This window comes from Euprymna scolopes, chromosome 29, assembly GCF_053919585.1.
Source record: "Euprymna scolopes isolate OS-2025 chromosome 29, ASM5391958v1, whole genome shotgun sequence".
Classification (NCBI taxonomy): Eukaryota; Metazoa; Mollusca; class Cephalopoda; order Sepiida; family Sepiolidae; genus Euprymna; species Euprymna scolopes.
In genome coordinates this window covers 65,583,821-65,599,731 of record NC_136510.1, presented here as the reverse complement: position 1 = coordinate 65,599,731, position 15,911 = coordinate 65,583,821, and the positions used below count along the sequence as shown (strand labels likewise).

General features: G+C 37.5%; 1 protein-coding gene across 6 annotated transcripts in view; it reads right to left on the bottom strand.

The window, feature by feature from the left end:
- LOC145252670 (uncharacterized) overlaps positions 1 to 15,911 on the bottom strand; it is a 487,453-nt gene that overhangs the window by 61,524 nt on the left and 410,018 nt on the right. For all 6 annotated transcript variants that reach the window (XM_080112454.1, XM_080112455.1, XM_080112457.1 and 3 more), the window contains one exon: positions 4,482 to 4,683. In XM_080112454.1, the coding sequence (XP_079968580.1) occupies positions 4,482 to 4,683 (202 nt within the window). The remainder of the gene's footprint in view (positions 1 to 4,481; positions 4,684 to 15,911) is intronic.

Below are 15,911 nucleotides of genomic sequence, written 5' to 3'. Positions count from 1 at the left end.
GAATGAGTGAGAGAGAGAGAGAAAGGAGAATGAGTGAGAGAGAGAGAGAAAGAGAAAGAGTGAGAGAGAGAGAGAAAGGAGAATGAGTGAGAGAGAGAGAGAGAAAGGAGAATGAGTGAGAGAGAGAGAGAGAAAGGAGAATGAGTGAGAGAGAGAGAGAGAAAGGAGAATGAGTGAGAGAAGAGAGAGAGAAAGGAGAATGAGTGAGAGAGAGAGAGAGAGAAAGGAGAGAGAGAGAGAAAGGAGAATGAGTGAAGAGAGAGAGAGAGAGAAAGGAGAATGAGTGAGAGAGAGAGAGAGAGAGAGGAGAATGGTGAGGAGAGAGAGAGAGAATGAGTAGAGAGAGAGAGAGAGGAGAATGAGTGAGAGAGAGAGAGGGAGAATGAGTGAGAGAGAGAGAGAGGAGAATGAGTGAGAGGAGAGAGGAGAGAGAATGAGAGAGAGAGAGAGAGAGAGAGAGGAGATGTGTGAGAGAGAGAGAGAGGAGAATGAGTGAGTGAGAGAGAGGAGAGAGGAGAATGAGTGAGAGAGAGAGAGAGAGGAGAATGAGTGAGAGAGAGAGGAGAATGAGTGAGAGAGAGAAAAGAGAATGAGAGAGAGAGAGAAAGAGAATGAGAGAGAGAGAAACAGATGTGAGAGAGAGAAAAGAGAAGGAGAGAGAGAGGGGTGAGGAAGGAGAGAGGGTGAGGAAGGAGAAGGCAGAGAGTGAGGAAGGAGAAGGGCAGAGAGTGAGGAAGGAGAAGGGCAGAGAGTGAGGAAGGAGAAGGGCAGAGAGTGAGAGGAGATGGGCAGAGAGTGAGGGAGGAGGAGAGAGGGGGAGAAGGAGAGAGAGAGGGGTGAGGAAGGGAGGAGAGAGGGTGAGGAAGGAGGAGGAGAGAGGGTGAGGAAGGAGGAGGAGAGAGGGTGAGGAAGGAGAAAGGAGAGAGGGTGAGGAAGGAGAAGGAGAGAGGGTGAGGAAGGAGAGGGAGAGAGGGTGAGGAAGGAGAGGGAGAGAGGGTGAGGAAGGAGGGGAGAGAGGGTGAGGAAGGAGAGGGAGAGAGGGTGAGGAAGGAGAGGGAGAGAGGGTGAGGAAGGAGAGGGAGAGAGGTTGAGGAAGGAGAGGGAGAGAGGTTGAGGAAGGAGAGGGAGAGAGGGTTGAGGAAGGAGAAGGAGAGAGGGTGAGGAAGGAGAAGGAGAGAGGGTGAGGAAGGAGAGGGAGAGAGGGTGAGGAAGGAGAGGGAGAGAGGGTGAGGAAGGAGAAGGAGAGAGGGTGAGGAAGGAGAAGGAGAGAGGGTGAGGAAGGAGAAGGAGAGAGGTTGAGGAAGGAGAAGGAGAGAGGGTGAGGAAGGAGACGGAGAGAGGGTGAGGAAGGAGAGGGAGAGAGGGTGAGGAAGGAGAGGGAGAGAGGGTGAGGAAGGAGAGGGAGAGAGGGTGAGGAAGGAGAGGGAGAGAGGGTGAGGAAGGAGAGGGAAATAATGAGTTGGGGGGAGAAGAAAGAAGGAGAGTCGGGGGGGAGAGAAAGAAGGAGAGTCGGGGGAGAGAGAAAGAAGGAGAGTCGGGGGGAGAGAAAGAAGGAGAGTTCGGGAGGGAGAGAGAAAGAAGAAGGAGAGTCGGGGGGAGAGAGAAAGAAGGAGAGTCGGGGGGGAGAGAAAGAAGGAGAGTCGGGGGGGGAGAGAAAGAAGGAGAGTCGGGGGGGAGAGAAAGAAGGAGAGTCGGGGGGGAGAGAAAGAAGGAGAGTCGGGGGGGAGAGAAAGACGGAGAGTCGGGGGGGGAGAGAAAAGACGGAGAGTCGGGGGGGAGAGAAAGACGGAGAGTCGGGGGGGAGAGAAAGAAGGAGAGTCGGGGGGGAGAGAAAGAAGGAGAGTCGGGGGGGAGAGAAAGAAGGAGAGTCGGGGGGGAGAGAAAGAAGGAGAGTCGGGGGGGAGAGAAAGAAGGAGAGTCGGGGGGGAGAGAAAGAAGGAGAGTCGGGGGGGAGAGAAAGAAGGAGAGTCGGGGGGAGAGAAAGAAGGAGAGTCGGGGGGGAGAGAAAGAGAAGGAGAGTCGGGGGGGAGAGAAAGAAGGAGAGTCGGGGGGGAGAAGAAAGAAGGAGAGTCGGGGGGGAGAGAAAGAAGGAGAGTCGGGGGGGAGAGAAAGAAGGAGAGTCGGGGGGGAGAGAAAGAAGGAGAGTCGGGGGGGAGAGAAAGAAGGAGAGTCGGGGGGGAGAGAAAGAAGGAGAGTCGGGGGGGAGAGAAAGAAGGAGAGTCGGGGGGGAGAGAAAGAAGGAGAGTCGGGGGGGAGAGAAAGAAGGAGAGTCGTGGGGAGAGAAAGAAGGAGAGTCGGGGGGGAGAGAAAGAAGGAGAGTCGGGGGGGAGAGAAAGACGGAGAGTCGGGGGGGAGAGAAAGAAGGAGAGTCGGGGGGGAGAGAAAGAAGGAGAGTCGGGGGGAGAGAAAGAAGGAGAGTCGGGGGGAGAGAAAGAAGGAGAGTCGGGGGGGAGAGAAAGAAGGAGAGTCGGGGGGGGAAAGAAAGAAGGAGAGTCGGGGGGGGGAGGAAAGAAGGAGAGTCGGGGGGGAGAGAAAGAAGGAGAGTCGGGGGGGAGAGAAAGAAGGAGAGTCGGGGGGGGAGAAGGAGAGTCGGGGGGGGGGAAGAAGGAGAGTGGGGGGGGAAGAAGGAGAGTGGGGGGGGAGAAAGAAGGAGAGTCGGGGGGGGAGAGAAAGAAGGAGAGTCGGGGGGGAGAGAAAGAAGGAGAGTCGGGGGAAGAGAAAGAAGGAGAGTCGGGGGGGAGAGAAAGAAGGAGATTCGGGGGGGAGAGAAAGAAGGAGATTCGGGGGGGAAAGAAAGAAGGAGAGTCGGGGGGAGAGAAAGAAGGAGAGTCGGGGGGAGAGAAAGAAGGAGAGTCGGGGGGAGAGAAAGAAGGAGAGTCGGGGGGGAGAGAAAGAAGGAGAGTCGGGGGGGGAGAGAAAGAAGGAGAGTCGGGGGGGAAAGAAAGAAGGAGAGTCGGGGGGGAGAGAAAGAAGGAGAGTCGGGGGGGAGAGAAAGAAGGAGAGTCGGGGGGGAGAGAAAGAAGGAGAGTCGGGGGGGGAGAGAAAGAAGGAGAGTCGGGGGAAAGAAGGAGAGTCGGGGGAAAGAAGGAGAGTCGGGGGAAAGAAGGAGAGTCGGGGGAAAGAAGGAGAGTCGGGGGGAAAGAATGAGAGGGGGGGGGAAGAATGAGAGAGGGGGGGAAGAATGAGAGGGGGGGGGGAGAATGAGAGAGGGGGGAAGAATGAGAGGGGGGGGAGAATGAGAGGGGGGGGGAGAATGAGAGGGGGGGAAGAATGAGAGGGGGGGAAGAATGAGAGAGGGGGGGGGGGAGAATGAGAGAGGAAGAGGGGGAGAATAAAAGAGGAAGAGTGGAAAAATAAAAGAGGAAGAGTGGAAAAATAAAAGAGGAAGAGTGGAAAAATAAAAGAGGAAGAGTGGAAAAATAAAAGAGGAAGAGTGGAAAAATAAAAGAGGAAGAGTGGAAAAATAAAAGAGGAAGAGGGGGAAAATAAAAGAGGAAGAGGGGGAAAATAAAAGAGGAAGAGTGGAAAAATAAAAGAGGAAGAGGGGGAAAATAAAAGAGGAAGAGTGGAAAAATAAAAGAGGAAGAGGGGAAAATAAAAGAGGAAGAGGGGGAAAATAAAAGAGGAAGAGGGGGAAAATAAAAGAGGAAGAGTGGAAAAATAAAAGAGGAAGAGGGGGAAAATGAAAGAGGAAGAGTGGAAAAATAAAAGAGGAAGAGGGGGAAAATAAAAGAGGAAGAGGGGGAAAATAAAAGAGGAAGAGGGGGAAAATAAAAGAGGAAGAGGGGGAAAATAAAAGAGGAAGAGGGGGAAAATAAAAGAGGAGGAGGGGGAAAATAAAAGAGGAAGAGGGGGGAATGAGAGGGAAACAGAGGGGGTAGGCGAAATAGATAGTGGCATGAGAGAGGAAGAGTTCAAAAAGATGTTATATACAATTTAACTCTTCTATTTTGTTATATATGCTGCCAATCATGCTAGTTCAAATATATAAACTAAAAAGTCTTTGCTAAACTCATTCTTTTGAAAGCCTCTTATGGCAGGTTCCATTATAAGCATGGGGGCCATATGAAAGGGAGAAGGTGTCTGCAGTTAAGCAGATACCAATGCTGATCTAGCATGCAGAGTCTGGTGGATGTATAAAAATGCTGGCAACCTTCACATGGTCCCTACCATGAGTACATGATTCTATCAAAAGAAAACTAATATCAACAAAACAGCATCAAAATTTTGTAATCATACAATTCATATAAACTGTGTCTCAGGTGCAGGATTTTTTGGCTCTTATTAATTAGACAGAATTACTGATGAGCTTAATGGAACTGCATTTTATTTCTTTATAAGTAAAAGTAAACCAAATTGTGCACTGTTTGTCTGAATCTCTTTTGCACTTGGTTCACCAGGAATATTAGTTAGGTAGGACTTCAGGTTCTTCTTCATAAGTCCTGTGGCACCTATGATAACTAGTATGATTGATATCTTACCTGAATGAGTCAGCATGTGCCGATCAAGTGAACTTGATGAACTTAGAATTTTCCAACACTGATGGCACTGATGCTCTGACCTGGAGTTGTTGACTCCATTGTGAGAACGAAGATGGCAGGTCAACTCATGCTGAGTTGAGACAAATGTGTCGCATTGTGGACACACATAACCATGTTGTCCATCTTTACCAGTTGGTAGTATCTGAAAAGGTAACAAAAAAAAAAAAAGAAAGAAAAACATTTTGAATTAGTTTGATTTTAAATTTCATTCTTGTTACAAAATGTTTTCGACAATATTGATAAAACAATCAACTATATGAAAAGAAATGTTATAAAGCTTATACTTGCATAAGATTATTAGATATGTAATCTAAGTTTTTCAATTTTGTGTCAGAAGCAATCAAAAAGTAAACTAACTGAACTAAACCAGCACTGCTTGTGAGTGGGCCACCATCTTGACCTATTATGATAGGACAAGATGGTAGCCCACTGTAAATTTATTTATTACATCATTAAGCATTTTCACTTTTGAGAACTTTGTTTTTTCTGAGAAGTCCATAGAGGAAATATCCAGTGCTGACATACAAATATCAGTTATTCACCCATGAACGAAGCAAATCTGTAAAATGTATTGAAGTTTTTGTTTAGGAAAAAAATGATTGGAGATATGAATAAAATATTGGACTTTGGAATCTAGCAAAATTGTTTATATAGTCAACAAATTTCTGAAAAATGCATAAAAATAACACTGAACAATTAAAAATCCTCAAAGCAATCAACATTAATAAAAAAAAAATAAAAAGTAACTGGAATTACCAAAATCAAAATAGGTACTAACATCTTAATATTTCAACAATTCATATAGGAAAATTCAACTAAAATGATGCACATATTTAATTGCATCTTTCTAAAAAATGAGGTTAAAAAAAAAAAATGAATAAATAAAAAATAAAACAAATAAAATACTCTAATAAACAATCATCTTAAATTCAATAAATAAATAAAAACTATAATAAACAAACAATGGATTAAATCAGTCTCAATCTATATATCTACAAAAAGTGTCTGTGTGTACATGTGCGTGTGTGAGTACACATACATTTCCCTACACAATAACTGTTAATTTTCAGTCTACAGACTCGAAATTTGATATACAGGGTATGGAGATTTGGGAAAATCTTTGTAATCCATTTTCGGCCAGAAATTTGGCTGTTAAGGGGTCAAAGTTCAACGATTTGATCTTTGAGAAATCTACCAAACTCCGACAATTTGGGGTATAAACAATTGAAATTTTAGATATAGATTCCTTGGACATGGATCTAACTTAATAACTTGATTTGAGCCTAAAACAATAAATGTTTAAGGGTCATAATAGGGGTCAAAGTTTTTTTTAAATTTCACCTCTGCGGTGTCTACTAAATTACTCAGACAATTTTTGGTCTAAACATTTGAAATTTTACGTAAAGGGTATTCAGAGATAAGGCAAGCTTTTTAATTGGTTTGGGTCGAAAATTTGAGCTACCAATATATAAATGTATGTATGTTTGCATGTATACCTAAAACTTTTGACAAAGGCAATGGATTTTCAAATGATCAGTATCGTTTTGAAGCTCGACCCTTCATACGACAAATACCAAAAAATTGGCTAAAAACATTCATTTCTTCACCCTCAACTGGGCACTGTTCTACGGGGAGCGGGGTCGCTTTTTTTGCCGATATTTTTGAAAGTAATCCCATCTTTTCAATTGTCTAGCCTTAATTTAAACCTACGTCACTTCCGGTTTGGCGGTGGTCGTAACAGCAAAGATGTCACGTTTTTTTCCCCGTTCTTTTCCTCCTTTGTGGTACGGGTTCGAGCCTGCCTTTCTACTACCATTTGTTTTTTTGGGTTTTTTTTTTTGCTCAACACACACCTCCAAACACCCGGGCAATGCCGGACACCCATGCTAGTAATAAAATAAACAAATACTCATAATGATAAAAAATTGAACTCTTACTACACCAAATAAATCACAATAATCGGAAGATTTCTGCAGAATCAAAGAAATAGTTAAAAAATATATGAAAAAAGAAAACTTTGTAGTTTTTAATAAAACTTATCTGGATATATCATATGTAGGAGGTGGGGGGGTATAAAACAAAATGGTGAGAATGTGAAGACAACTAGGTAGCCCTAATCTTATCTGACCCTTGCTTTCTCCAATGATCTGTGCAAAAAAAAAATTCAATGTTAAACAGTTTTTGCTTTGTAATCCACATACACAAATATGGGATGATGTATTTTCTAATTTTAAACTTTCTTATTTAAGTGACTATCCACTCACTCCATAGCATGGTTATTTCTTCACCCTATAATCTAGGGTTTGGAAAGCAAGAGTAACTAATGAATCAGAAAATATTCAGGCAGACACATTTATGCTCCATTTAATAAGTAGTCTTAACTCAGCCTCTCACCCGAGATGCTGCACACACACACACACAAAATATAAGGCATTACACATCTGTCCATATGTCTTTCATTTTAGATGCACACTTTTGAGAAGTTATAGCATCTTCCCATTTAATTCAGAAAATTGCAACAGAAAATAAAGACATATTAATCAGACAGGGTGGAAGGAGTACCTATTCCTCCTCATCCTCTCTTGCTTTACCTTTGCTGCCCTCTGTAAAAAAAAATAAAAGGCAGCTTTTATGTCTGCCACTCTCAAGCATCAATTAGTTGAACATGAGTCATTTTAAAAAAAACAACAAATCACAATAATTCTAAGAGATGGTGCAGCTAATAAAAAAAATATGGATTTCTTTGATAAAGTACTAACCTTCAAATAACTCATGAAAAAATTTGAACTCAATCAAATTATTTGCAAATCGCAATTATTAAAGTGAATATTCCGTTATAAAATTTCAAACAATGGAAAGATTTGAATTTTGTATGTTAAAACATTACTTTCCGATGGGAAAAATACTGTTCAAGCAAAACCATGGTTTGATAAGTGTTATTCAGATTTTTCTCTAACAGAAACAGAGGTTATTGCTGATTACTAATACAAATGCTGAACACTAGGGTCACCTGAATTCGGTAGTCCTCCCAGAAAACATAAAAACGTTTACAAGCTCATTTTGGCCGATTATAAATGAAAGTGCATGAAATAGCAGTTAAACATATCAGAAAGCAGTGTATTCACCATTTTGTATGGATATTTATCGATGAAAAAGGTGTTCAAAGCGAGTGCTACATTTACTTAATCGATCAAAAGCAATGCAACAAAAATGTTTTTGCATTAATGTATGACAAAGTTGAAACATGGATGCACCACTTCATTGCCGAGTCAAATCAATAGTCATCCAACCAAGCAAAGACACAAACATAAGCGCGCAAGATTTTCGCCTTTGAATTTTGGGATGTTCACTGATTACTTTGAGAAAGGAAGAATCATCAATATTATTTAGCATTATTGGCATGTTTAAAGAGAAAACAAAGACACCAATGAAAAGCAAAATGCTCATCTAATAAGACACTACACTATGTCACAAGTCAGTGATAGCAAAACTACATTACTTGCAATTCAAATGCTTCTGCATCTATCCTATTTTTCAGACTTTCACTCTCAGTAAGTACTGGCCGTTCAGACACAATAGAATGCTCCAGAGAAAGAGATTTGGCTTTGATAAAATGATATCAGAAATTGAGGTATACTTTGCAGCCAAAGACACACAAAAAAAAAAAAAAGCACTGTATTGTTAGAAACGTTTGAAACAGTGCACCACCCTAGAAGAAGACTATGTTGATCACAAGGGAATTTTGTCCTAAAAGTTATTTTATGAGTTAGGCTCAGGACTTATTGAAGGTGTTATTCTGAGATCAGTCGAAATTACATAGTTTATTATCTTTTAATAGTAGAGGAGCAAGAATAAATACAATATGATTTTTTAAAACCATATAACAGATGCCATAGCCTGTGATAATATTCGGTAAGTAACCATGCGTACCTTAGTTATTTGCCTGAAAACTTTTTTTGTGTGCTTTCATAATTTAAAAAATAAAAAAAAGTCTTAGAAGCCATCAAAGTCAAACCATTTCAAAGTGAGTGTCAGAATTGGCTGTATGAAAATTAGTGTCGATATGCAAAGTAAATTTACATGTTTTGTTTTGCTTTTCTTTTAAAACTCATGTTCACCCCTAACATGGCATATCGCCACTTGGACGTAAAGAGATACTATTTGAAACCATGCTTAGAAAAGATTAAGATATTGGTTTACATTACATTTAAACTTTTGCATATTAGTACAATCAGGGAAGCAGGTAGCAAGAAGGGAATTCCAAAGTCTAGCTGTTTGCAGGAAGAAACTATTAGAATAGCTTTCTGACATTTCGGGACCTCAACAGTGAAGGGGTGAGATTTTGTTGCTAAGTGGATTTGTCAGGGATATGTCGTAGATAGAGCACAAATGCAACGAGTTATCAACACATTCCATTAAAATATTTGTAAAACAGGCAGAGATGTAACTGCGCCGATAGGACAGGGGTTGGAGCCTAGTTGACAAAAGTGGGACTTATTAGATTGGGAACTCTTTTTTGAACCCTATCCTAGTAGTAAATATAACAGCCTAGATGTGGCAACAATACTCCATACATAGGCAATTGGGGGGGGGGCATTGTAGAGGTATAGGATACTCTTAGATGTGAGTAGTCTTCTACTTCAATAGAGGGAACCCACCTTCTTGGCAACGGCCTTTGCAATGTCCTCTATGTATTTGTTCCCATTCATATTGCCTGTGAATGTTAAGCCAAAGAGTCTGAAGGAACAATTCTCAGGTAGGGTGTTATTTGTCATGGATATCAGGGGTTGGAGAGGCATCTTATAATTGTTAAAGGAGAGCAGCTTAGTTTTACTAGCATTAAATGTTACCATCCATTTGCGGCCCCATCCCATTACGGTTTGAAGGTCATTTTCTAATGATTCTGCTATTGTCTTAGATTTATGTACATCCATTCTTCCCTTGTGCATGTTATAGAGCATTGTATCATCAGCAAATATATCCATCTCAGACAATATTATCAGGAAGATCATTTATGGATCAGGAATAATAGCCGTCCAAGGATTGACCTCCAAGGCACTCCCGCATTAATGTTATGCTGTTTGGATGTACACCCATCAATGACAACTTGGATGGTCCTATTGTCTAAGAAGAATCTAATTATATTTAGTATATGTCTAGTTATACAGTCTTTCTTTTTTCGTGTGTATTGCACTTGTGGTATTCCCGATATGAAAAAAACTTTTTCTAAGGAGAGTCAGCATTTATAATTTCAAGATTATGTCTTAAAATAAACATTTTTTTGAAACGATTGTAAACCATCATTAATACCTTGATGTATGCTATTTACTTGAACCTTATTTAAAGTGTTTTGAACTGACAATCTACATATGCTTATTCCATGCCGATTAATTTATATTTTATCGCTGATATTTAGCATGCAGTAATGCAAATTATTCACTTTTATGGCATGTGGATTAGCAAGCAGGTTATTAATGGATTAGCAAAATGATTCTTTTTTATAAAATCAAAAAATAAAAATGAAATTTTGTAATCATGATTAAATGTTTAATAAAATTCATAAGATTTGTTTTTTCTACAAGAAAACCAAACAAAATTATACATTCTGGTGACTATGAGCATGCCTACATTAATGTGCAGCTTTAACAACCTTATAAAATCTCAAATTTTCCAATTAAAAAGGTTTATACTCTTAAAATTACAAGGAATTAAAAAAAGAAAAAAAATAACTACAGGAAGGAGTACACATTCCAAGCAATACGTTTTTAAGACAATCTAAGCTTTACAACATTTTAAATTGCTAAAATATAATCACATTCCTCCAATCTCCATTGGTTTAATGTGTGACAATTATTTTGTACAAATGTAATGTACCTACAAGCTCAATTCAATATTGTAGAGAAAACAAAACCTATAATTGGGGAAAAGAGAAAAAAAAGATAAAGAAAAAGATTGTGTCGTTTTTGTAAGAAAAAGATTGTAATAGATTTCTGGGAGGGAGTAGAAGTATTTTAATAGCATCAGAACAAAACTGCTGGTTATTGGGGGGGGGGGGGTAGGAGTAAAAGTATCCATCATACTGAAGGATGAATCTCATTTGCGTTTCCCAATGATGGTGACATGATGCATCCTATCAATTAAGCTGAGTCACTAGGTCCGGCCAGCAAATGAAAGGTGAAGGGAAAAAAAAAAAAAACTAAGCAAGTTTGGATCTCAGCAAACTTCTAAATTATACTATAGGTCTAATAATGGACCTATTACTGGCTATCATCACCTAGGAGAAAGAAAAAAGAGGGGGAGGTGAGTAATGGGAAGAGTAGGGATATCTTTCTCCTGATTTTCACACCCATCAAATCAAACAATATCCAATCTAATTCTATCACAACTGCTGACATTGAGTGCAAAATGTATTAATTCGATTGGACTAAGAAAGTATATATATATATATATATATATATATATATATATATATATATATATATATATATATATATATTTCATATATAGTTAGTTTTCACTTCTACATGAGTGCTTGATGGTTTCAGTAATAAAAGCCACATGAATCAATTAGTTATGATTCATATCACATTATTGCATGCTGTTAGAAAATAATCTTTGTTTAGATTGATTTTGTTGATTTAACTAATTACATAATACATGATTCTTACATCTTACACTAATTTGAGAGACTTAAATATTAAAATTTAACCAAAATAACTTTTGAGATCTGGCATCCATAAACAGCTAGGAAAACGCTTTATTTACTTTCACTTATAACTTGAAAATTTATAAATGATAGAAAGTTAAAAAAAAAAATAATAGTAATAGGGCTAGGAGCAGAAGCTTCTTTAGTGTCTCAATTTTCCAGGGTAATGCCAGGACATATACATAAGAATGAAAATAAACCTCTCAAAATTGAAACACAACCAAATTAATTAACAGCATATCTTTAACGAATAAAGAATTCAATATCTTATTAGATAAAGTTCTATCTATAATCTCTCAATGTGTATGTGACATTTGTGTGTTAGAAAGAAAAATAAATCTACATAAAATGTAAAACTATTCTTATATAAAATTTACTGAAGAAGACAATGGATGTGTTCCTGAATGTTTAAATGTACTATGAGGTGACTAGTGGCGGCATAACCCAATGAAAATTAAAAATATATACTATTTTTTTTTGATGAAATTTAAATCATGTATAAAATTTTTTAATGAAATTTAAATCATGTATAAAATTTTTTAATGAAATTTAAATCATGTATAAAATTTTTTAATGAAATTTAAATCATGTATAAAATTTTTTAATGAAATTTAAATCATGTATAAAATTTTTTAATGAAATTTAAATCATGTATAAAATTTTTTAATGAAATTTAAATCATGTATAAAATTTTTTAATGAAATTTAAATCATGTATAAAATTTTTTAATGAAATTTAAATCATGTATAAAAATTTTTAATGAAATTTAAATCATGTATAAAAATTTTTAATGAAATTTAAATCATGTATAAAATTTTTTTAATGAAATTTAAATCATGTATAAAATTTTTTTAATGACATTTAAATCATGTATAAAAATTTTTTTAATGAAATTTAAATCATGTATAAAATTTTTTTAATGAAATTTAAATCATGTATAAAATTTTTTTAATGAAATTTAAATCATGTATAAAATTTTTTTAATGAAATTTAAATCATGTATAAAATTTTTTTAATGAAATTTAAATCATATATAAAATTTTTTAATGAAATTTAAATCATGTATAAAAATTTTTAATGAAATTTAAATCATGTATAAAAAATTTTTAATGAAATTTAAATCATGTATAAAATTTTTTTAATGAAATTTAAATCATGTATAAATTGTTTTTAATGAAATTTAAATCATGTATAAAATTTTTTTAATGAAATTTAAATCATGTATAAAATTTTTTTAATGAAATTTAAATCATGTATAAAATTTTTTTAATGAAATTTAAATCATGTATAAAAATTTTTTAATGAAATTTAAATCATGTATAAAATTTTCTGAGGGAAGACATATACTGAATATCTATGTGCACTCCCCTCACACACACACACCTCTAAGTAACCAATGGGAAGAGAAACCTTTAAACATGTATATAAAAATCAAACACTCAGCAAAAAGTAAATGAAATATCAAAAGGTGATGAGGAGTGTGGTGAAGCACTGGATAGACAAGATCAGACATACATTTTCCAACAGGACTCCACTCCTACATACAAGACAAAGAAAACTCAGGCATGGTTACTCAGCAATGTTCCTTACCTCTGGTCCCCGACCTCCACTCCTGACTCCAAACCCTTGACTATTTCTCTAGGGCATGATCATGGCCAAAACCAACAAGCATGCCCACAACATGATTGATTCGATTCTCTGAATGCTGCCATCCTGGAAGCATTTGCTGCTATAAACAAGAACATGGTTGCCAAAACATCAGACTCATTTTGTGCAAGATGATTGTGGCAGTTACATTAATTTTCAATTGAAAATAATGTCAGGTCTCTGCAGATACAACTTTCAATTACCCATTTCATTTTATTTTCGTCAGATGTTGCATTTTGCTGCAACACGATACATTCAATTTTGATGAAATTTAAAATTCTGAATTAGTCTCTTATACGTATGGTTTAAACATTTCAGTTTGTTCCAATTACGAAACAAGAGGTAAAAACAAAGAACACAATATGGTTTTATGAGCATTGTGAAAACATATCAAGCAGTGGTCCTCATTCAATCCGAAGCAATGTTGAGTTTTCTAGGTAGTAAATGATAAAATGTATTTGGCTTTAATACTTTATCGCAGTTTCACAGTATTATCATCGATTTAAAGTGTCATTAATCGACACCAAATACAAGAAAACTGGAATAAAATGTGAGCAAGAGTTCTGTACATTTTTTTTTCATTCATCTAGTTACGAGTTGCGTTTTGTTATTTACTGTTGCTTTGTCTCATAAGATTTTAGCTGCTAAACATTTGTCTGATGGGGGGGGGGTCAGAGATTACGCAACACATTAACTTGCACATAAGTGTTTTAGACTCAATCCATTATATTATCCTTTCAATCCCCACCCCTTAATTCTGCTTCCATTTTATCTCGCAATTACTTATAACGTCACCAACTAACTTTCGGAAGAACCCCCTCCCCCATCCACTTTTCTTTTATATCGCAAGTTTCTTAAAACATGACTAGCTAAAGTCCAGAATAAAATCACGCTTTTCTTTTAACAGTTAATTTAAAAAAAAAAAAAGAAAAAAAAAAAAAAAGTCTTTTGAACGCTGTTGTTATTAAAACTTAAATTCTTTTCTACAGTTTGCATTTTGGAGACGGAGGTATTTTTTTTAGATAAGTGACTTCTATATTAATCATACTTTTTATTTTTAGATCCAAACATTAATAACTACATTTTATTTCAGTATTTAATTTATGTATTTCTGTTTTATTAAATGCTAGCTTTTTTCTCGTTCATAAATGTTCATTTATCTACCAAGGTGATTGCAAAAATAGATTACAAAATTGTACTCATTTTGAGTTCGTGAGAGGGGAATCTATCACCATACTTTCTCTTAAACACGTCCGTTGGACTTTTATTAAGTATAATACTTTATTTTTTTTTTTTTTTTTTTTTAAATGGAGAGTAGAAAACACATTGTGGATTTTTTTTAATGGAGAGTAGAAAACACATTGTGGCAGCCCCCCCGTTACTCTTGCTTCTCCTTATTTGTCCCTCAGTCCTCATTTTTTAATAAGTGATTTTTTCTGACAAAGGGAGAAGAAAAAGCTGTTTTCTAGGTAGCAGTATTTTGCGCGAACAGTTGGCAGAGATGGCGGAAATTTTCTGTTTCTATGTCTATCCTTATAGCCATGTCACTAGTAAGGGTGCTGGAGGTAAACGTTTTATCTGGGCTGACGTTATCCGCCTGATAGTCAGGGACTCGAACCTTGGATTAACCACTAAGGAGGCTGTCCTTTCAGCAGGTGCAAAGTACTGGGGCTGCTGTATTGCCATTTTGTGAATGGATTCTAGACCATGCAGTAGCTTCTGGTGGGGCCTCTCGATGCCATATTAGTGGGTAATTGTTACGGCTTTACCTTATGTTCTACAAAAAATTTTTTAAATTCTTTGTTTCTTTATCTCTCTTAGCTTCCCCTCTCTGTCCTGCTCTAAGTAAATCTGACGACCTAGTCCACAAATTCCAAAATTCCATCATGAAAAGTTTCAAGAAAAAATACACGATTAAACCCGGTTCTCCAACTTCCAACGTAGACCCCTACTACCATGTCTCCTTCTCCAACATCAGGAGTCTACGTTCTAACCTTCCAGAGGTTGAAACCCAATTACAGGAGACTAAATCAGACATTTTATTTTTAAGCAAAACTGGCATTGGACAGGCTATTTCTCTAGAAGAGTTCGTAATTAAAGGATACTCTAACTTAACTTCTAAATCTAACCCCCAAGATCGCCATGGGCATGAAATATGTGCCTATATTAAAGATGGCTTTCCATGTGGTAGGGACATCTCCAAGGAAGATCCTAACTTACCCTATATGTGCTTCCGGGTTGCTTTAGCTCACACTACTGCATTTATATTTACTCTATCGCCCCCACAACAGCGGAGTCACTATCTTTAAAAGCATATCAGAGAAAATTGACCAAGTCCTATCTACTTATCCTTCAGCTAACATTCACGTATGTGGAGACTTCAATGTTCACAACGTCGAATGGTTAACCCACTCAAACAAGACCGATGATGAGGGGAGGTTCTGTCATGATTTCTCCATTACTTATGACCTCACTCAGATTGTTCACGAATCCACCCGTATGCCCGACAATGACGGTCAGTACGCGAGTCTACTACACCTTTTTCTCACAACTTGCCCTGAACTATGTTCAGTTTCTGTTGTCTCCTCTTGGATCTCTGTTGTATCAATTAAGATAAAAATGAAATGTAATAAATCCCCTGATGTACCTCTCCATCATACAGTATATCAATACACTAAGGCTGACTGGGATAGCTTCCGTACATTTATATCGGATCTACCTCTGCGTTCCATGTTTAAAAAGGATGTGTCCTCTATAGTATCAGACCTGACGGAATGGTTAATTGTAGGTATAGTCCGTTTCATACCCTCAAAAAAGTTCCAGCAAAAACCTAACAGCCAGCCATGGTTTTCTCCAGAATGTGCTGCTGTCATTGCACACAGAAATCACTTTTTCCACTACTTCCAACGTAATAGATGTATGGAAACTAAAGCCGCTTTCAGGACTGTCAGCAACCATTGTAAGAAAGTAATAAAGAACGCAAGAGAGTTGTATGCTCAGTCCGTCAAGTCCAAGGT